Source organism: Cervus canadensis, chromosome 1 (genome assembly GCF_019320065.1).
Source record: "Cervus canadensis isolate Bull #8, Minnesota chromosome 1, ASM1932006v1, whole genome shotgun sequence".
Taxonomy (NCBI): Eukaryota; Metazoa; Chordata; class Mammalia; order Artiodactyla; family Cervidae; genus Cervus; species Cervus canadensis.
This window is the reverse complement of record NC_057386.1, coordinates 124149878-124173798: the sequence shown is the minus strand read 5'-3', so window position 1 is coordinate 124173798 and position 23921 is coordinate 124149878. Positions and strand designations below refer to the sequence as shown.

At 38.2% G+C, this 23921-nt stretch overlaps 1 protein-coding gene across 2 annotated transcripts in view; it reads left to right on the top strand.

Annotated features, from left to right (window-relative positions):
• The window catches only part of IFT81 (intraflagellar transport 81), a 209636-nt gene that overhangs the window by 147043 nt on the left and 38672 nt on the right, over nucleotides 1-23921 (top strand). For both annotated transcript variants that reach the window (XM_043441060.1, XM_043441068.1), the window contains one exon: nucleotides 693-839. In XM_043441060.1, coding sequence (XP_043296995.1) covers nucleotides 693-839 — 147 coding nt within the window. The remainder of the gene's footprint in view (nucleotides 1-692; nucleotides 840-23921) is intronic.

Genomic DNA, 23921 nt, shown 5'->3' with positions numbered 1-23921 from the left:
CCTAGGATGTCAATTTTTATTCTTACCATCTCCTGCTTGACCACATCCAATTTTCTTGATTAATGGACCTAACATTCCAGGTTCCTATACAGTACTGTTCTTTGCAGCATTGGATTTTACTTTCATCAGCAGACACATCCACAACTGAGTGTTGTATCTGCCTTGGCCCAGCCTCTTCATTCATTCTAGGTCTATTGGTAATTCTTCTCCATTCCCCAGTATCATATTGGACACCTTCAGACCCAAGGGACTCATCTTTTGGTGTCATATCTTTTTGGCCTTTTATACAGTTCATGAGGTTCATACGGCAAGTATACTGGAATGGTTTGCCATTCCCTTCTCCAGTGGATCATGTTTTGTCAGAACTCTCTGCTAAGATCTGCCCATTTTGGGTGGCCCTGCATGGCATGGCTCATAGATTCAGAGTTATGCAAGCCTCTCTGCCATGACAAGGCAGTGATCTATGAAGGGGATATGTGTATATATGTGTGTGTGTGTGTGTATATATACAGCATACTCATACTAAATATCAAACTCATGATAGCAGGTGGTAGGGCAAAGGGTATTGTCGGAAGAAGTCGACCTGATATTGAAAATTTAGCTCAGTCAGTAAAATCTGAAAAATACATAATTTCAGAAAATAATAGAAAGTTGATTGTCTCATTTTACATTCTTATTTAATGCTCAATTAGGCATCTATCATTTCTCGTAAAAAAGAAGCCAAAGCTGAGGAACTTCAGGAAGCAAAGGAAAAGTTAGCCAACCTAGAGAGAGAAGTGTCAGTGAAGACAAATCAGACCCGTGAATTTGACGGCACTGAAGTTTTGAAGGGAGATGAGGTAAGTTGAGATGTCTAATGGGACGAGAATATGGTTATTGCTTTTGTTTGAAACCATTAATGTTTTTTACTTTTGAGTTTGTCTGTCAGTAATGGGACATCATTCATCATGTTGATGTTTGGCAGAAACCAACACATTTCTGTAAAGCATTTATCCTTCAACTAAAAAATAATTTTAAAAAAGAAAGATAAAATAATAGGAAGTTCATTTACTTTATGAAACTTATTTATTTAAAACTGAAAACTCTTGAGACTTCCCTGGTGATCCAATGGCTAAGACTCCATGCTCGCAATGCAGGGGGCCCAGGTTCAGTCCCTGGTCAGGGATCCCACATGTGCAACTAAAGATTCTGCATGCTGCAGCTAAGACCTGGTGCAGCCAAATAAATAAAATAAAAATAAATATTTTTTAAAATAAAAATAAAACTGAAAATTCTTTTCAGTAATACTGAGATATGCTTGATATATAATGACAGGAATTTTAGTGATTTTATGAAATAATGTTCCAAATTTTCACTTTTTAAGTGGATTTATATTGGATTTATTGTAAGTATTAGGTTATAAAAGTGAAACCAAATGAGTAGGAACTGTCAGGTAAGCAAATATTCAGATTTTTTGATAAATATAATTCCATAAAGGGCTGAGAAAATATCACTAAGTTACTTCATCAATAATGTGTACTTGGCCAGTGGGACTGGCATTAAAATGACTTCATTAAAAAATGCTTACAAATTTAAAAAATATAATTATGTGTTACATTGCTGTCTCTTTACATTTTGAACAATGATTTAGCAGCTCTTATTTCACTTATCCTTCTGTCAGACTCATGAGATGAGTAGGACAAGTAATACTGTCATTTATAGATGGTTGAAGTTAAGCATCAAAAATATAAATCCCATCTCCTTCTTATGAAGTTATTTCAAGAAAGAGTAAATTAATGAAGCAAAATATCTTGCCTTCAGCTCAGTGCTCGTTTTTTTTCTTTTAGCAAAACAAGTGATAGGTCATATTTTAGTTCCTATACATTGCATCTCTTTACCACCTCTAACAGCTTTTTTATATTATATTAGCTACTAGTCCTCAGCAAAAGCTACTTGGGAAAGCTGCTCAGGTCCAAACCTCGTTTTTGGCTTTGAAAAGTTATTGAATTCATACTGTTACAAATTGGCAGTGAATCTTCACTATGCCAAACACAAATGAATTGTTTCCATAGCACCACTTTCCTCTGGTGCTTTTGATTGTAGCTTCTCTGTTTACCTTCTGGTTTATTGAGGAGGTAGAATTCATGAATCAGCAGTTGATTGAAAAATTTCTTTGGCTTTTAACATCCACTTCCAGGGGAATTCCCTGGCAGTTCACTGTTTAGGACTGAAGGCTTTCATTGCAGGGGGCACAAGTTTGATTTCTGGTCAGGTAACTGAAGACTGCCTGCCAAGTGGTGAAGCAAAAAAAAAAAACAAAAAAACACATTAACTTACAGATCACTTTAAGAAATGGGAGTATTTTACAACTAAAATAGCTGGAAAAAGAAGAACTTAAAAATCCAAAAATTAGCAGAAGGAAAGAAATCATAAAGATCAGAACAGAAGTAAATGAAAAAGAAATGAAAGAAACAATAGTAAAGATTAGTAAAACTAAAATTTGGCTGTTTGAGAAGATAAACCAACTTGACAAACCTTTAGCCAGACTCATCAAGGAAAAAAGAGAGAAAAGAATCAAATCAACAAAATTAGAAATGAAAAAGGAGAGGTTACAACAGACAATGCAGAAATACAAAGGATGGTAAGAGACTATTATGAACAACTATATGGCAATACATGAACTGTGAACTTCCAGATGTTCAAGCTGGTTTTAGAAAAGGCAGAGGAACCAGAGATCAAATTGCCAACATCCACTAGATCATCAAAAAAGCAAGAGAGTTCCAGAAAAACATCTATTTCTGCTTTATTGACTATGCCAAAGCCTTTGACTGTGTGGATCACAATAAACTGGGGAAAATTCTTTAAGAGATGGGCATATCAGACCACCTGACCTGCCTCTTGAGAAACCTGTATGCAGGTCAGGAAGCAACAGTTAGAACTGGACATGAACAACAGACTGGTTCCAAACAGGAAAAGGAGTACGTCAAGGCTGTATATTGTCACCCTACTTATTTAACTTATATGCAGAGTACATCATGAGAAACGCTGGGCTGGAAGAAGTACAAGCTGGAATCAAGATTGCTGGGAGAAATATCAATAACCTCAGATATGCAGATGACACCACCCTTATGGCAGAAAGTGAAGAGGAAGTAAAGAGCCTCTTGATGAAAGTGAAAGAGGAGAGTGAAAAAGTTGGCTTAAAGCTCAACATTCAGAAAACTAAGATCATGGCATCCAGTCCCATCACTTCATGGCAAATAGATGGGGAAACAGTGGAAACAGTGGCTGACTTTATTTTTCTGGGCTCCAAAATCACTGCAGATGGTGATTGTAGCCATGAAATTAAAAGACACTTACTCCTTGGAAGGAAATTTATGACCAACCTAGACAGCATATTAAAAACCAGAGATATTACTTTGCCAACAAAGGTCCATCTAGTCAAGGCTATGGTTTTTCCAGTGGTCATGTATGGATGTGAGAGTTGGACTGTGAAGAAAGCTGAGCGCCAAAGAATTGATGCTTTTGAACTGTTGGAGAAGACTCTTGAGAGTCCCTTGGACTGCAAGGAGATCCAACCAGCCAATCCTAAAGAAGATCAGTCCTGGGTGTTCATTGGAAGGACTGATGTTGAAGCTGAAGCTCCAATATTTTGGCCACCTGATGCGAAGAGCTGACTCATTTGAAAAGACCCTGATGCTGGCAACGATTGAGGGCAGGAGGAGAAGGGGATGACAGAGGATGAGATGGTTGGATGGCATCACCGACTCAATGGACATGGGTTTGGGTGGACTCCAGGAGTTTGTGATGGACAGGGAGGCCTGGCGTGCTGTGGTTCATGGGGTCACAAAGAGGCGGACATGACTGAGCGACTGAACTGAACTGATATGGCAATAAAATGGATAACCTGGAAGAAATGGGCAGATTCTTAGAAAAGTTCAGTTTTCCAAGACTGAACCAGGAAGAAATAGAAATTATGAACAACCCAATTACAAGCACTGAAATAAAAACTGTAGTCAGAAATCTCCCAAAAAACGAAAGCCCAGGACCAGATGGCTTCACAGGTGAATTCTATCAAGCATTTAGAGTAGAACTAATGCCCATCCTTCTAAAACTCTTTCAAAAAATTGCAGAGGAAGGAACACTTCCAAACCCATTCTACACAGCCACCATCACCCTGATACCAAAACCAGATGAAGACAACACCAAAAAAGAAAACTACAGGCCGATATCACTGATAAACATATATGCCAAAATCCTCAACAAAATTCAACATAATTCAACAACATATTAAAAAGTTCATATGCTGTGATCAAGTTGGGTTTATTCCAGGGATGCAACAATTCTTCAATATATGCAAATCAATCAATTTGATACACCATATTAACAAACTGAAAGATAAAAACCATATGATAATCTCAATAGATGCAGAAAAGGCCTTTGACAAAATTCAACACCCATTTATGATTAAAACTCTTCAAAAAATGGGCATAGATGTGCCATTTACTCAACATAGAAAAGGCCATATATGATAAGCCCACAGCAAACATTATTCTCAGTTGTGAAAAACTGAAAGCATTTCTTCTAAGATCAGGAACAAGACAAGGGTGTCTACTCTCACCACTATTATTCAACATAGGAAATCCTAGTTACAGCAGAAGAAAAAGAAATAAAAAGAATCCAGATCAGAAAAGAAGTAAAGCTCTTACTGTTTACAGATGACATGATGCTATACATAGAAAACCCTAAAGATACTATCAGAAAATTACTAGAGCTAATCAATGAATTTAGCAAATTCGCAAGACATGAACTCAATACACCGAAGTCACTTGAATTCCTATATGCTAACAATGAAAAATCAGAATGACAAATTAAGGAATCAGTCCCATTCACCATTGCAACAAAAAGAATAAAATATCTAGGAATAAGCCTACCTAAGGAGACAAAATAACTGCATACAGAAAATTATAAGACACTGATGAAAGAAATCAAAGATGACATAAACAGATGGAGATATTCCATGTTCCTGAGTAGGAAGAATCAATATTGTGAAAATGAGTATACCACCAAATGCAATCTACAGATTCAGTGTGATCCCTATCAAATTACCAATGGCATTTTTCACAGAGCTAGAACAAAAAATTTCATAATTCACATGGAAGCACAGAAGACCCCTAATAGCCAAAGCAGTCTTGAATAGCCAAAGCAGTCTTGAGAAAGAAGAATGGAGCTGGAGGAATCAACCTTCCTGACTTCTAGTTATCCTGCAAAGCTGCAGTCATCAAGACGATATGGTACTGGCACAAAAACAGAAATATAGACCAATGAAACAAGATAGAAAGCCCAGAAATAAACCCATGCACCTATGGGTACCTTATTTTTGACAAAGGAGGCAAGAATATACAATAGGGCAAAGATAGCCTCTTCAATCAGTGGTGCTGGGAACACTGAACAGCTACATGTAAAAGAATGAAATTAGAACACTTCCTAACACCATACACAAAGATAAACTCAAAATGGACTAAAGACCTAAATGTAAGACCAGAAACTTTAAAACTCTTAGAGGAAAACATAGGCAGAACACTCGATTACATAAGTCAAAGCAAGACCTTCTAGAGTAATGGAAATAAAAGCAAAAGTAAACAACTGGGACCTGATTAAACTTAAAAGCTTTTGCACAGCAAAGCAAACTATAAGCAAAGTGAAAAGACAACCCTCAGAATGGGAGAAAATAATAGCAAATGAAACAACTGACAAAAGATTAATTTCCAAAATATACAAGCAGCTGATACAACTCAATACCAGAAAAACAAACAGCTGATACAACTCAATACCAGAAAAACAAAAAGTGGGCAAAAGACCTAAACAGACATTTCTCCAAAGAAAACATATAGATGGCTAACAAACACATGAAAAGATACTCAACATTGCTCATTATTAGAGAAATACAAATCAAAACTACAGTGAGATATCACCTCACACCAGTCAGAAGGGCCATCATCAAAAAGTCTACAAACAATAAATGCTGGAGAGGGTGTGAAGAAAAGGGAATCCTCTTGCACTGTTGGTGGGAATGTAAATTGATACAGCCAATATGGAAGACAGTATGGAGATTCCTTTAAAAAGTAGGAACAAACCACCATCTGACCCAGCAATCCCACTCCTAGACATATACCCTGAGGAAACCAAAACTGAAAAAGACACATGTACCCCAATGTTCATTGCAGCACTATTTACAATAGCTAGAACATGGAATAAACCTAGATGTCCATCAACAGATGAATGGATAAAGAAATTGTGGTACCTATACACAATGGAATATTCAGTTCAGTCGCTCAGTTGTGTCCGACTCACTGCGACCCCATGAATTGCAGCACGCCAGGCCTCCCTGTCCATCACCAACTCCCAGAGTGTACTCAAACTCATGTTCATCGAGTCGATGATGCCATCCAGCCATCTCATCCTCTGTCGTCCCCTTCTCCTCCTGCCCCCAATCCCTCCCAGCATCAGGGTCTTTTCCAATGAGTCAACTCTTCACATGAGGTGGCCAAAGTATTGGAGTTTCAGCTTCAGCATCAGTCCTTCCAATGAACACCCAGGACTGATCTCCTTTAGGATGGACTGGTTAGATCGATCTCCTTGCAGTTTACTCAACCATAAAAAGGAACCCTTTTGAGTCAGTTCTAATGAGGTGGATAAATCTAGAGCCTATTATACAGAGTGAAGTAAGTCAGAAAGAGAAAGATAAATATTGTATACCAATGCATATATACGGAATCTAGAAAGATGGTACCAAAGAGTTTATTGCATTGCAGGGCAACAGTGGAGAAACAGACAGAGAGAACAGACTTATGGACATGGGGAGAGGGGAGGAGAGGGTGAGATGTATGGAGAGAGTAACATGGAAACTTACATTCAGTTCAGTTCAGTTCGGTAGCTCAGTCGTGTCTGACTCTTTGTGACCCCATGAATCACAGCGTGCCAGTCCATCACAAACTCCCTGTCCATCACAAACTCCCGGAACTGACTCAAACTCATGTCCATCGAGTCAGTGATGCCATCCAGCCATCTCATCCTCTGTTGTCCCCTTCTCCTGCCTTCAATCTTTCCCCACATCAGGGTCTTTTCTAATGAGTCAGCTCTTCACATCAGGTGGCCAAAGTATTGGAGTTTCAGCTTCAGCATCAGTCCTTCCAATGAACACCCAGGACTGAGCTTCTTTAGGATGGACTGGTTGGATCTCCTTGCAGTCCAAGGGGCCCTCAAGAGTCTTCTCCAGCACCACAGTTCAAAAGCATCAATTCTTCAGCACTCAGCTTTCTTCACCGTCCAACTCTCACATCCATACATGACCACTGGAAAAACCATAGCCTTGACTAGACGGACCTTTGTTGGCAAAGTAATGTCTCTGCTTTTTAATATGCTATCTAGGTTGGTCATAACTTTCCTTCCAAGGAGTAAGCGTCTTAAAATAGATAGCCAATGGGAAGTTGCTGCATGACTCAGGGAACTCGGAGGCTCTGTATCAACCTAGAGGGGTGACTAGGGATGGAGAGGGAGATGGGAGAGAGGGGGCATATGTATACCTATGGCTGATTCATGTTGAGGTTTGACAGAAAACAACAAAATTCTGTAAAGCAGTTATCCTTCAATTAAAAAAAAACCCACATCAAGAAAAGAAAAGAATTGGGAGTATTTTAAATGATACTTGGAAGCCAACAGAGTGTGCTTCATGATATCCTTGCTATCCAGGAAATAAATATTAATTATGCAGCAACTTTGCTTTATAAGAGAACAGGCTATCTCCTAGCATTTTTATCTTTTCTTAGGAAAATACTGCCTGTTTGACAAATACCAATTGCTATGGCCATATTTGGCACTGAATAGTGCTTATAACTCAGTATTAGATATTCCCTTTATGCAAATGTGACGGAAAAGAACCTCATGCCAAGCTATTAGCTTTTATCTTTGACAAATTATAGTGAATAGGAAAAGTATCTGATGACAGAAAAGAGCACTGTTTTTAAGGGGAAAAAGATAATTTTGGATATGGATAAGGTCAACTTAATTTTTAAACAACGTTTGGTCAGAAACTAGAACAAATCAAGTAAATCATTTGGCAGTTACCTAAAAGAACAGAAGGTATTGGGGAACATTAAGCATAATTTTATAAAGAACAAATCTTGGTAGACCAATTTTGTTTTCTACTCTGATAAAGTGGTAGACCATATGGACAAAAGGGAGGAAGTTTGTTCTACTTAAAATTATATAATATAGCTGGACTTCACTGAGGTTTCATTTGGTATCACATGGTAATTGCCAAAAAATCATGTTCTTTGCCATCCATCTGTTAACACAGTTGGTGAGAGGGTATCAAGAAATAGTAGCATGGTGTTCGAAAAGAATATTGTGCCCAGAGTCACAAATAGAAGAATGAGGAAAGGGAGGGCTAACATTTATTGAGCAACTTTTATGCATGGCTCTGTGCTAGATGATATGCAAACATATATTTCCCTTCTTCTTGAAAGAGAGATTACTATTATTTCCATTTTACAACTAGTTGAAACTCAGGAAAATTATAGGTTTACACAACTAATAAGTGGTCACGCAGGATCCAGGTCTCTCTCACATGTTCCTGTTGACCTTAAGCAAATCACTTCTCCATTTATAAAATAATGGATGTCCAAGCTTCTGAGAAACTCAAAGGCTAAAGTCAACATGTAACATCTGGCATCCAAAAGTGATCATTCCTTTGGGACCCATGTTGTTGCACCTGGAAGAGGCAGGGTAGCAGACTAGTTAAGTCATGGTCTCTATAACTTGGTCTGAGTGCACATCCTGGCTTTCTCAGCCTACTTACTAGCTGGGTGACCTTGGCCAGCTTCCTTAATGCTTGGAGACAGTAAATAACTTGCCTGAAGTCACACAGTGAGTTGCAGAGCAAGGATTTGAATCCAAATCTGAATGCCTCTGCAGCTGTGCTCCAAAATGAATACTGAACTATTCTTCATGGCACTATTAGAATGAGTTAATTTTAAAATTCATATTTGACTCTGAATAGGACCATATTGTACACACACAGTCATTAACTGAAAATAATAGTTTGCTAGAAACTGTATGACAGCCATTTATTTGGAAATAAACCTTCATTCCTTGATTATCCATGTGTAGTTGTTTGACTAATCTTTTCTTGGAAAAATTGAGGAATGTGACTGTGTTAGGATGAATGTAACAAATATTATACATTCCTTTGTCATTTTCTCTTTAGAGATCAGTTCATTTTTAAAGTTCAATATCGAAGTGTGTGTCTTGATGCTTCCTACTGTCATTAAAGTCAATATTCCAGACATTACATTTTGTCTAAGAATTTTAGCTCTTCTAATTGCAGATGACAAGTGCTACAGGCATTTGTTCTTTACTAGATTTTTCATTTGTGTTCCTTTGATTTTTCTTATTAAAAAAGATGGGGACCTCCCTGGCCGTCCAGTGGATAAGACTCTGTGCTCCCAATGCAGGGGGCCTGGGTTCAATCCCTGGTCAGGGAACTTGATCCTGAGTGCTGCAGCTAAGACCTGGAGCAGCCAAATAAATAAATATTTTTAGAAAAAAAGGTGAAGAGCCTAAAAACACTTGTTTTTTTCCTTATACTTTGGCTAACAGTTATGTTCAATGATTGCCTTGTAGGCAACGCATAAGGATAAGCACAGCAAAATCTTATTCTGCTAGACTTCTGACATAGGTAGGAATTTATTGCACAGTTGGAAGTATCTTCTTAGTGATAGAGATTTTCTTGCCAGTCTAGTCTATCTTGATTTCTTTCTCTTCAAACAAGTGTTTGGTAGGTGATAAAGAGGTTAAGTTTAGAGACTACAGTTTCTAACATAACTTAAAATTGATAATAATGAGTCTCTAACTCTCCTTTATATCTTGAAGTTTTCTGTGCTGGATTTAAGTGTATAATAAAGTAGAAGTCTCACTGAATGATATTCTCAAAGAATTTTGATTGCTTTCATCTCTGAGAGAAGTCACCCCCAAAATGCCATGGAACTTTGCCCTTGATCCTAACCTGCTTATTATTCTCATCAATAATTTAGATTAATAATGTTTATTATGTAGTTGAATGTGCCAGACACTATATTAGGTTTATTATATACATTATCTCATTTATTTCACTGAAGAACTCTATGAGATAGGTATGATTATTATTCCTAGTTCTTACAGATAAGGAAGCCAGCACACGGAGGACTTAGGCTAACTTATCCAAGATCATATTGCTAGTAAGTTGTGGCACCATGATTTGAATTGAGGTAGGTCGCACAGAGTCGGACATGACTGAAGCAACAGCATGCGTGCATGCATTGGAGAAGGAAATGGCAGTCCACTCTAGTATTCTTGCCTGGAGAATCCCAGGGACAAAGGAGCCTGGTGGGCTGTTGTCTGTGGGGTCGCACAGAGTTGGACACAACTGAAGTGCAGCAGCAGTCTAGCTCCAGAAACCTTAATAATTTTCACATGACAGAAAGCTAGAAGGAATGTCAGTCTGAGAGAGGTGATAGCATTGTAATTCAAAATCATCTTGGTAGTTAGGAGCCTTGTGCTTAAGCAAACAAAATGTCATTAATGGGATTATAAATAATAATAATGTAGAATCTGAGTTTTATCTGCAGCTCAAAAATTATCCATTAGTTGTTATATGGCAGCCTGTATGGGAAGGGAGTTTAGGGGAGAATGAATACATGTATATGTATGACTGAGTCTCTTTGCTGTCCACCTGAAACTCTCACAATACTGTTAATCAGCTGTGCGTGTATGCTCAGTTGCTTCAGAGTTGTGTTCAACTCTTCGTGACCCTATGGACTGTAGCTGTTAATCAGCTATACTCCAGTATAAAATAAAAAGTTTAAAAATATCATCTAGCAGTAATGCGGCTTTAAAAAACAAAAATGGGAATTCCCTGACAGTCCAGTGGTTAGAACTCAGTACTGTCACTGCCAGGGCCCCAGATTCAATCACTGGTGGGGAAACTAAAATCCCATAAGCTACCTAGCTTGGCCAAGAAAAAAAAATTTTTTAATTATACTCTTAATAAAAATGTAATATCCCATTTATGTGAAATTATGCTTAGAATATTATTTTACATTTTTGGCTTCATGTTTTAAGAAAGACATAATCAAGCCAGAGTCCAGATGAAGGTGATCAAAACAAATGAAAAGTCTGGAAACATTCATGGAAAGAATTCATTATGAATTAGCTGAGAACAAAAAGCTAGGATTATGGAAGGATCTGTGCAGAAAAGAGTTAAAACAGTGGACCTGAAACTGCTATTTTTAGAAAAACTTGCTTGCAAGATTGGCCCTTAACTGGCATCCGGGAACTTGGATTTTAGAAGAATTCCCACCATTCCTTGATAAGAGTGGCTCACGTGCCTAAACTATACGTACAAAGAGTGTGGTTTATGTTGAACACCTGCTTTCCTTCTTGGAGTCTGGAATTTTGGTATGGGCTAGGCAGAGTATGCCTACGTGATCAGCCCCCAGTAAAAACTCTGGGCTCTGAGTCTCTAATGAGCTTCCCTGGTTGGCAGCGTTTCACATGTGTTGTTATACCTCCTTGTTGGAGGAATTAAGGGAGAAGACTCTTGGAAGCTTGCCCCTGATTTCCTCCTGACTTCACCCCATGTGCCTTTTCCTTTTGCTGGTTTTGCTTTGTACCGTTTCACTGTAATAAGGCACGGCCAAGAGCGTGATTTTACGCAGAGCCCTGTGAGTTCTCCTGGCAAATCATTGAACCTGGGGGTTGTTTTGGGGACCCCTGATTCAGATGGATTAGTATTACTCTTGTTTTGGGATGGAATGTTCTTGCTGGATCTATTAAATTCATCTGGTCTAATGGGTCATTTAAGGCCAGTGTTTCCTTATTAAATTTCTGTCTAGATGATCTGTCCATTGATGTAGGTGGGTGGTAAAGTCCCCTACTATTATCATGTTACTGTCAGTTTCTCCTTTCATGTTTGTTAATATTAGCTTCGTGTATTTAGGTTCTCCTGTCTTGGATGCATCTATGTTGTATCTCCTTGTTGGATTGATCCCTTTATCATTATGTAATGTCCTTTTTCTTTGTTTAAAAGTCTATTTTGTCTGATATTAATGTTGCTACCTCAACTTTCCTTTTGTTTCTATTTGCATGGAATACCTTTTTCCATCTTCAAATCAAATTGAATTCAACAACATAGTGTACATCATACACCATGATCAAGTATTCCAGGGTACATAAAATAATAATAATAAAATAATATTTTAAAAATCAGATTGTACAAATAATATCTGAATACATTTTCATGGAATGAAAAGCAAACAGTACACATAAGGCAGAAGTCCCCATTGATTACCTTCTACCTCCAGTCCTCAGACTGTTTGTCAGAGAGAAACCACTGCTACTAATTTTGTAAACCCTTTTAGTCCTTTCTCTGGAGATAGACAGAGATTGGATAATACTGCTTTGTGGGTTTTTTAAAATGTGAATGATATTGTACTGTGTGTGTTGTGCAACTTACTTTTAATGACATGTGTCAGAAATTTTTCCATGTCAGTAAATGAAGAGGCTTTTCTCTAGAGGTTTAGAAAATCAGCTCTGAAGGCAGAACACCTGTGTGCAGATCTCAGCTTTGCCACCTCTCAGCTGGTCAACCTAACAGCTAATGTCAGTAGTTACCTAACTGCTCTGTGCCTCAGTTTCTTTATCTGTAAAGTGGGGACAATAATAGTACTCACCTCGTATGGTGGCTGTGAGGGCTAAATGATTTAATATAACTAAGCAGTATACAGCAGTGGCTGGCTTATAGGAAGTACTTCATAAATACAAACTATAGTTATAATAATTATTGTCATGTACAAAATTTAATTGCTATATTGTGTTCTATAGAATGTACAATTTTTTTATTCCAACCAAGAATGTACAAGAGGATCTGTTTCCTCTGTTATTTAAAACAGCACTTGATCCTCAGTCTTTTGATTTTTTTGTCATTCTGACAGTATTATGTTTTAATTTCTATTTCTCTTAAGATTGAACAACTGTCCACATACATGTTTGGTCATTTATATTTCTTCTGTCATTTGCCCTTTTGTTGTCTTTCTTCATTTTTTTCTAATGGAGTTAATGTTTTTAATCTCTTTACCATATTTTTACCTGGATTTTAGTTATTAATTTGGATAATTGTTCTAGTCTGTCATTTATCTCTGAACTTTGTATATGCTGTCTTTTGTCACACTGAGGGTTTCCTCCCCTTTTTTTCTGAACAGTTTTATTGAAATATAATTTATGATAAAGTACAAATTGTTGCTGTTGTTCCACGCTATGATAACTTCATATATTGAAACAGAATTTTAGTAATAAGTGACCTTGGTTTTCCATAATTTGAGGTGCTATAAAAATGTTTACATAGAATTATCTTGCTTTATGCAAAATTCGGTGTCAGAGGAGATTTTAAAAGTGTTACAGCAGAGTATAATAGTAAATGTTCATAATTATGAATCTGAGTTGTCAATAAAAGGTTGATGTGATCAGTACGATTTTAAGATGACAAAGCTGGAGTAGCATCTCTCCCAGGAATCATACCATGTTATTATTTTCCAGCTCACACCCCACAACCCTGAAACATTCCCATACCACTCTGTTCACATGTGTTCTAAGATGTGCATGCTCAGTCACTCAAGTTATGTCCAGCTCTTTGCAACCTCATGGACTATAGCCCTCCAGGCTCCTCTGTACATGGGATTCTCCAGGCCAGAATACTGGAGTGGGTTGCAATGTCCTCCTCCACATGGTCTTCTCAACCCAGGGATTGAACTCATGTCTCCTGCATCAGCATGCCAACTGTTTACCACTGAGCCACCTGCAAAGCCCGTGTTCTTAAGATACAGCTCACTTAAGATCACTTGTTAAATTTCTGCCTCCCCTAAGAAAACAGTAAGCTCCATTATGGCAGGGCCATACCTCTTTTTCGCCACCATTTACTTAATAGCTGGCATGTAATAAACACTTGGTAAATGTGTAGAAAACCTGAATAGAAGTGTATAATCTAATCAAGATACAGAATTTTTTGTTAGAAAATTGATAATATTTTTAAATGTCATGGCACTTCAGTTGATAAGAAAATTATTTTTATAAAGTCTTCATGCTAACCATAGTTGTTTATTATATGAAGTTATTTTTAAATACCTGACCAAAAACCTAAATTTGCCATTTAATACAGTAGTCCTCAGTCAGTTCTTTTGTTAAATATGATCTTCACCCTTTCATGGGCAATAATCTGAGCTTGGTGACTTTGTCTCACTAGTGGAAGAGCAGAGAATAGAGGCTGTACCTAATAGCCTCCAATCTTTACCATCTTTGCCACCTTGGTATCTCTGAATCTCTGCTTTAATTATTGGAAAAGCAAAACAAAAAATTAGCTGCAGTGATTCAGTGCTAGTACCCTTCTTGGAGCTGTCATTTAAATGAATGCATGCCTTTTTTAGTCTGAACTTTTTTTATAGCAACAACTGAACCTTTAGTTAAGGTTCCATTGGCATTTCATGCATTGAAAGGTCACTCCTGGTTTATGGTGTACGGGTTTAGAGTTCATTATATTTTCTTCCCTAACCATTAAAAGAAGCTCAGCTGTTTTGCAGTTAATGGCTACTTTAAAAATGTGCTTGATCAAGTAATATGTATAAGTAGCTTTAGAAAGAGCCAACCGACTAATTCTACAGCTACTGACGGAAATCCTAGAGCTAAATTGCAAAGATTATGAAATCTTCTTTAAATACTTCAAAGAGAAGCACAATGAAGATAAGGGAATCCTGGCAAGATTAGCTGCAGCTGTCAGATCCTGAAAAATTAGGAATCAAATTTTGACACTTGTAATTGAATCATCCACCCTTCTAAGTGAGTCCAGGCAAACCTGTGATATTTTTAGAACCTTTCAAATCACATTACCCTCTTTAGAGTTCATAGCAGGACCTGAGGCCCCTAAAATTTCCCAGGAGATGGAACAAAACAGAATCAAATAAATTTGCCTCATTTCAATGCAATAGAAGGTAGGCTATTATATATGCAGTCCATGTAATCCCACAACTTTAACTCCAAATGTGAAAACTTTTCATAGAAAATGTTTTTGAGAGTTAACTGCTTGGACAGCAGTTGAAAACCCCATTAGAGATATAGTAACAGCTGCGTGGTGGTGATTTGATTTATAATAGAAGCACAGAGACCTTGGATGGTATGATTAACTGTGTTTCCCAGATGGATATTCCTATGCCACAAGTTTCTATTAAGACAGATTTCTACTAGCATATATCACATTGCTTATTATAGACCCTCCCAAGAGAATCAGCACTTACCTATCCACTACCATATGTAGGTAATTATGTTGTTTATGCTTGACTTAGTGAGATTTTCTAATTTAAAATTGAAAACATAAAACTAACAGGTTGGAAAAGGTTAGAATAGTGTTTGTATGTCTATATTTATATATTGTGCTAGTTATGATGAGTGATATGAAAAGACTAACATTTTAGCAGAAAACAAAGGTTGCATAAAAACATTTTTTTTCTTGACTTAAAACAAATAACGACTTTGATACCAGACTTCAGGGAATCCAAGTGATTTATGACATGAAGCATGACTTGAAAAGATGGCCTTTTTCAGGCTTTCTTCAAGTCTGAATTCAGACAGAATAGAAACATTGACAAGTGGGTAAAAAAATTATGACCATTGGGCATATTCATTCTACTCTTGAACAGTTGGTGTTATCCATCTCACATATAACTCTCTTGGGCCTATTTCTGTAGTTTTCTGTGGTTAAACATCATTTGATAAAATAATTGACAAAGATGTGATTTAATTAAGAAGTGGAAAATAGCATGGATAGTGCACTAACAGGATTTGAGGACACAAATGTTCATTCTAATCCAGTTTTTTTCTAACTTTCTGAACTTTGATGAGTTGTTTTAATATCTCTATAGGTTTTCTTCTCTGTAAAAGGAGGAATAGTGTTAAAAAAAAATAGCTCTTTGTGATCCTTGACCATATAAAGTGCTTATTATATACAGTTGTCTTATAAAGTCTTCACAGCTTAAGTACTATGAAAATAGCTTCATGCCCGATATTGAGTTGGAAATTTGCAACAGGAGCAGAGATTCTTGTTTCCACATAAGTATCCAGAATGATATCTAGAATCCAGTAATACTTTTGAGTTCCAGATAAGCTTGAAAGATATTTGTAAATGATTACATACATAGGGAAATAAGCTGCCTTGTCCTTTTAAAAAGCTTGCCCAGATTTTGACCATTACTATTAAAGGTTCCAAACATATTAAATGGGCAAAAGGAGAAAGAAGATCTGTCAAATTCTATTTTGATCACAAAGGAATTGAGTCTGTAAAATTAGTCCTGAAGCCAGAATCTAGTACTATTAAAACATTAATCTTACTAATCTCAGCATCTGAAATGATGGCTGCTCTTTCATAGATGACAAATTTAGATTACAGTTGTATATTGGATCAAATGATCTAGTAATCGCTGCTATAATGGGCCTTCCTGCACAGTGGCAATCTTTATAGTTTACTTTCATGACAAATTGGCTTGATTGGCCTGCTCTGTGTAGTGCACTGTTGAAAGCTTTTTCCTTAATGTTCCAAGGATTTATTGTTTATCTTGTGCCAGAGTTCTTTCAAAATATTTTAAATTTTTAAATATCTGAGAAAGAAATCTCAAAGAATTCACGTGTGACCCTACAAACCCAACACAACACTTATCTTTATTTATTCATTCTTTCCCAATCTCGGTTCATAAAGATACATTCAAAAATTTTAGTTGTACTCAGCGTATGTAGATTTGTAGTTTCTTGGAGTAGTGAGTGTTCTGTTTTACTTCTAAAGAGCACTATATCACACCTAGATCTTTACTCTTCTGTTCATTCTAATTATTTGACATCTCTTGGTTTCTTTTTTTTTTTTTTTTGCAAACACTCTTCAAGTTTCTTGGCCAATTCAAGGGACAGACCCTCTCAAATATATCATGACAGAGGCATCAATGGCCGGGCAGCACGCAAACCCTTCCAATCTCTTGGTTTCTTAGTGTTTAAAAGGCATAGTAAATTATCTCATCTTCCATGTAATCTTTGTTCTTATTGTTCAGTCACTAAGTCGTGTCCAATTCTTTGTGACGCCATGGGCTGCAGCATGCCAGGCTCCTCTGTCCTCCACTATCGCCCAGAGTTTGCTCAAATTCATGTCTATTGAGTCAGTGATGCTATCTAACCATGTCATCCTCTACTGCCCCTTTCTCCTTTTGCTTTCAATGTTTCCCAGCATCAGTTTGTTCCAGTGAGTCGGCTCTTCACATCAGGTGGCCAAAGTATTGGAATTACAGCCTCAGTAGCAGTTCAAACAAAATGACAGACATTATTAATCATTATCTATCATTCAATTTTATAGAACATTAGTACATTTTTTGGATCTTATTTAAATACCTCCCCAAGGTCACTTTAAGTGGTGGAGCAAAGATTTGAAATTGTTTCTCTGATTGCAAAGCCCATGATCTCAACAATTCTCTGAACTGCTTCTGTGACCCTGTTGTACTTCTCCTAGGACTTTTAATGATTAATTTATAAGTTTATAAATTTTTGCCCAGAAAAGTCATTCTAGCACAGAATTTAATTTTTAATTTTTTAAAATTAAAATTTTAATTTTTTAATTTAATTTTTAATACTCACAGTCTATTCAAATTAAAGTCTATCAGCTGTAAGGTTTTTGTTGGAGATGGGCTTTTTTGAGGTGGAGTGTTCTTTTCATTATAATTTTTTAGAGTAACACAAATATGTAGTTTAAAAACTAAAACAGGGGACTTCCCTGGTGGTCCATTGGTTAAGAATTTGCCTGCCAGTGCAGGGGACACATGTTCAATCCCTGGTCCAGGGACTAAGATCCCGCATGCTGCAGGGCGGCTAGGCCCATGCACCACGACTCCTGAGCCCGTGCACTATGGAGCCAGTGCTCTGCAGCGATAAGCCCACACACTGCAGCTAGAGAGTAGCTCCCACTCACCGCAACCAGAGAGCCTGTGCGCGGCAATAAAGACCCAGTGCAGCCACATGGAAGTAAAACAGTACGACAAGGCTCATAATGAAAATAATGATACCCTTCCATGCTCCCAAGTCGTGCTTCCTGGAGGCAACCACTTTTAATGCTTTTAGTTGTTTCTTCTAATATTTACCTTTGTATTTCTAAACAACAGAATTTCTTGATTTTTTAAAAAATTTTGGACAGGCTATGACCAACCTAGACAGCAGAGACATTACTTTGCCGACAAAGGTCCGTCTAGTCAAAGCTATGGTTTTTCCAGTAGTCTTGTATGGATGTGAGAGTTGGAGTATAAAAGAAAGCTGAGAGCCAAAGAATTGATGCTTTTGAACGGTGGTGTTGGAGAAGACTCTTGAGAGTCCCTTGGACCGCAAGGAGATCCAACCAGTCAATTCTAAAGGAAATCAGTCCTGAATATTCATTGAAGGACTGATGCTGAAGCTGAAACTCCAATACTTTGGCCACCTGATGGGAAGAACTGACTCACTGGAAAAGACCCTGATTCTGGGAAGGATAGAAGGCAGGAGGAGAAGGGGACAACAGAGGATGAGATGGTTGGATGGCATCACCAACTCAATGGACATGAGTTTGAGCAAGCTCCAGGAGTTGGTGATGGACAGGGAAGCCTGGCGTGCTGCAGTCCATGGGGTTGCAAAGAGTTGGACAGGACTGAGCAACTGAACTGAACCATAGGAAATGAGGATTTAGCTCTACATTCTCCATTCCCTGTCTATCCTCCATATATATCCTTATGTTCTTTATAGCTTCCCAATATAATTATAATTTCTGATTACATCACTATTTACTATATACATTATGATGATTGTATAAACATGTTATTTACAGCTAAGCCACACAGCATATTATGATTACGTATCCTTTCTTGTACACTTCTGTTTGTTTTTTTTTTTCCCTAAATACTGACCTCATTTTTTTGTTTTTGTTTGGTTAGTTTTTTATGTACCTATCACTCACTTAACTCTAAACCTTCTGGTAGAACTGTACAGTTTCTCTTAATAAGGCATTATGGTCATCCACAGTAATCTAGTAATTATATTTCTTAAACCTCGGGACTAATTTTTTCTGGATCCCCTCCCATTCTTCTGTTCCAGTGTACAAAAATTAATTTCTAGGCTTGCTATACAATGGTAATCTCAGACTTCACAGTCATTATCCTGAAAATTTCTCTTAACCACTCTTTTGCTTTGGATCTCCTGTTTCCCAAACCTCAAGTCTTCTCTTTCTTGGTTTATTTTCTTGTTATAATAGAGAATGTTCCTGAAAATAGGGACTTGGATAATATGTTTTTGTGAATCTTGCTTGTTCCAAACTGTCTTTATTCCATCCTCATATGTGATCAATAATTTGACTAAATAATGAATTCTGGTTGAAAATCTTTTTCCCTGAGAAATTTGAAGGCGTTATTCTATTGTCTTGTGGAATTCACTGGGCTTCCCTGGTGGCTCAGTGATAAAGAATTTGCCTGCCAATGCAAGAAACTAAGAGACTCAGGTTCCACCCCTGTGTTGAGAAGATCCCCTGGAGGAGGGCATGGCAACCCACTCCAGTATTCTTGCCTGCAGAGTCCCATGAACAGAAGAAACTGGCCAGCTACAGTTCAAAGGGTCCCAAAGTGTAGGACATGACTGAAGCAACTGAGTCCGCACACACTCGCTAGTATTCCTTGTTGGTATCTGAGGCTGTTCTGATTCCCAGTCCTTTGCTGTGACCTTCCATTGTTATTATTGTCATTTACCTCTTCTTGAAACTTTTAGAATCCTCTCTTTATCTCCAGTTTTCTAAATTTTTAAGATTATATACTTAAGTATAGCTCTTTCTTTCATTGAACTGAACATTCTATATGGCTCTTCTAATTTAGAATCTTTTGTTCTTCAGTTTTGGAAAGTTTTCTTGTATTATTTCTACCTTTTTTGTTTCTGTTGTCTTCTGAAACCATTGGTTAGATTTGGGACCTTCTTGACTGATTCTTTAATGTTTATTTACTTTCAAAATGTTTAATTTTAAAAAATTATGTTAAATAAGAATAGTGAAAGTGTGTGTTTGTGTGTGTGTGTTGTATATGAAAGACGTCCTTATGGCTCAGACAGTAAAGAATCTGCCTGCCATCTGGAAGACCTATGTTCTGTCCCTGGGTTGGGAAGATCCCCTGGAAAGAGGGCATGGCAACCCACTCCAGTATTCTTGCCTGGAGAATCCCCATGGACAGAGGAGCCTTGGTTCATTTCAGTGTCTGACTCTTTGCAACCCCATGGACTGCAGTACTCCAGGCTTCCCTGTCCATCACCAACAAAACTTTGTGCGCACCAGGACCCAGGAGAAAGAAGCAGTGACCCCACAAGAGACTGAGCCTGTGAGTGTCCAGGAGTCTCCAGTAGAGGCGTGGGTCGACAGTGGCTTGCTGCGGGGTCAGTGGCACTGAATACAACAGCCCTGGGAACCTGGGGGCATGCTGGCATAAGTCCTTTTGAAGGAGGACTGCCATTACCCCTACCATGGTTTGGCCTCAGGCCAAACTACAGGGAGGGAAAAGAGTCCTACCCATCAACAGAAAATTGGATTAAAGGTTTACTGATCATGGCCCCACCCATCAGAGCAAGGCCCAGATTCCCCCACGGTGAGTCCCTCCCAGGAAGCTTCCACCTGCCTCTTAGCCTTCTCCATCAGAGGGCAGACAGAACAAAAACCACAGTCATAGAAAACTAACCAAGCTGATCACATGGATCACAGCCTTGTCTATCTCAACAAAACTATGAGCCAAGCCATGTAGGGACACCCAAGACGGATGGGTCATGGTAGAGAGTTCTGACAAAATGTGATCCACTGGACAAGTGGCAAACCACTTCAGTATTCTTGCCTTGAGAACCCCACAAACAGTATGAAAAGGACAGGGAGAGGAGCCTGGCGGGCTATAGCCCTTCGGGTTGCAAATAGTTGGACACAACTGAGGGACTAAGCATGTACTTTTATTACTCAGCTTAAAAAAGCAACACTTTTGAGATTCCTTTTGTCCCTCTACCTTATCCCATCCAGTTTCCACCCATCTCGGAGGTCACTCCCATCATGAGTTAGGTTTTTATCCTTCTCTGATTTTTATTTACTGTTTGACACCCATTTGTATCCCTAAACAGTATATTATTTAGTTTCCCTAAGCAATACTACTAATGGACGCATTCTCTGTTTATTCTGTAACTTGCTTTTTTGGCTCTACATTATTTCTTGACCCTATAATTGCTTATTTTGATTGTATATACTATATTGTGTGAATATACAACAATTAGTTATGGCATATTTTCCAATTTTCTGCTATTGCAATGTTTCTATCAACATTATGATGTATGTCTCCCTGTGACTATGAGCAGGGATTTTTGGAGGGTAGTGTTTCCTAACTTTTTTCACAACATGGCACTTAAAGTAAATAGTTACTGTTTAGCATACTGAGATAAAAGGACAAGGCTGCTTATAGCTGAGGATGACTGGCCTGGGAGTTCTTTATAATATCTTGAGCAGCTTCTACAGAGTCTAAGTGGATTAATAGGCACACCTCTACTGTTTGTACCACATGAGTGTCCTGGAGCATACCCCATTTAGGAAGACGTGCTCTGGAGCAGTGCTTCTCAAAGTGTGGTCTGAAGACCTGTTCTGGTCCACAAACTGTTAGTTACTAATCCATAACCATGTAAATTAGGAGGAAGCATTTAGGAACATCTAAATAGGAAGTCAAGAAACACCTGGAGTAACAGGCAAATTTGGCCTTGGAGTCCAGAATGAAGCAGGACAAAGGCTAATAGAGTTTTGCCAAGAGAACGCACTGGTCATAGCAAACACCCTCTTCCAACAACACAAGAGAAGACTCTACACATGGACATCTCCAGATGGCTAACACTGAAATCAGACTGATTATATATTTTGCAGCCAAGTTGGAAAAGCTCTATACAGTCAGCAAAAACAACACCGGGAGCTGACTGTGGTTCAGATCATGAACTCCTTATTGCCAAATTCAGACTTAGATTGAAGAAAGTGGGGGAAACCACTGGACCATTCAGGTATGACCTAAATCAAATCCCTTATGATTATACAGTGGAAGTGAGAAATAGATTTAAGGGACTAGATCTGATAGAGTGCCTGATGAACTATGGACAGAGGTTCGTGACATTGTACAGGAGACAGGGATCAAGACCATCCCCAGGAAAAAGAAATGCAAAAAAGCAAAATGGCTGTCTGAGGAGGCCTTACAAATAGCTGTGAGAAGAAGAGGAGTGAAAAGCAAAGAAGAAAAGCAAAGATATACCCATTTGAATGCAGAGTTTCAAAGAATAGCAAGGAGAAATAAGAAAGCCTTCCTCAGTGATCAATGCAAAGAAATAGAGGAAAACAACAGAATGGGAAAAACTAGAGATCACTTCAAGAAAATTAGAGATACCAAGGGAACTTTTCATGCAAAGATGGGCTCAGTAAAGGACTGAAATGGTATGGACCTGACAGAAGCAGAAGATATTAAGAAGAGGTGGCAAGAATACACAGAAGAACTGTACAAAAAAGATATTCATGACCCAGATATTCATGATGGTGTGATCACTCATCTAGAGCCAGACATCCTGGAATGTGAAGTCAAGTGGACCTTAGGAAGCATCACTAAGAACAAACCTAGTGGAGGTGATGGAATTCCAGTTGAGCTATTTCAAATCCTAAAAGATGATGCTGTGAAAGTGCTGCACTCAATATGTCAGCAAATTTGGAAAACTCAGCAGTGGCCGCAGGACTGGAAAAGGTCAGTTTTCATTCCAATCCCAAAGAAAGGCAATCCAAAGAATGCTCAACTACCACACTGTTGCACTCATCTCACACTCTAGCAAAGTAATGCTCAAAATTCTCCAAGCCAAGCTTCAGCAATACATGAAATGTGAACTTCCAGATGTTCAAGCTGGTTTTAGAAAAGGCAGAGGAACCAGAGATCAAATTGCCAACATCTGCTGGATCGTTGAAAAAGCAAAAGAGTTCCCGAAAAACATCTATTTCTGCTTTATTGACTATGCCAAAGCCTTTGACTGTGTGGGTCACAATAAACTGTGGAAAATTCTTCAAGAGATGGGAATATCAGACCACCTGACTTGTCTCTTGAGAAACCTGTGTGCAGGTCAGGAAGCAACAGTTAGAACTGGACATGGAACAACAGACTGGTTCCAAATCGGGAAAGGAGTACATCAAGGCTGTGTATTGTCACCCTACTTATTTAACTTATGTGCAGAGTACATCATGAGAAACGCTGGGCTGGAAGAAGCACAAGCTGGAATCAAGATTGCCAGGAACCTCAGATATGCAGATGACACCGCTCTTATGGCAGAAAGTGAAGAGGAACTAAAAAGCCTCTTGATGCAAGTGAAAGAGGAGAGTGAAAAAGTTGGCTTAAAGTCCAACATTCAGAAAACTAAGATCATGGCATCTGTTCCCTCACTTCATGGGAAATAGATGGGGAAACAGTGGAAACAGTGGCTGACTTTATTTTGGGGGGCTCCAAAATCACTGCAGATGGTGATTGCAGCCATGAAGTTAAAAGACGCTTACTCCTTGGAAGAAAAGTTATGACCAACCTAGACAGCATATTAAAAAGCAGAGACATTACTTTGGCAGCGAAGGTCTGTCTAGTCAAGGCTATGGTTTTTCCAGTAGTCATTTACAGATGTGAGAGTTGGACTATAAAGAAAGCTGAGTGCAGAAGACTTGATGCTTTTGAACTGTGGTGTTGGAGAAGACTCTCGAGAGTCACAAGAAGATCCAACCAGTCCATCTTAAAGGAGATGAGTCC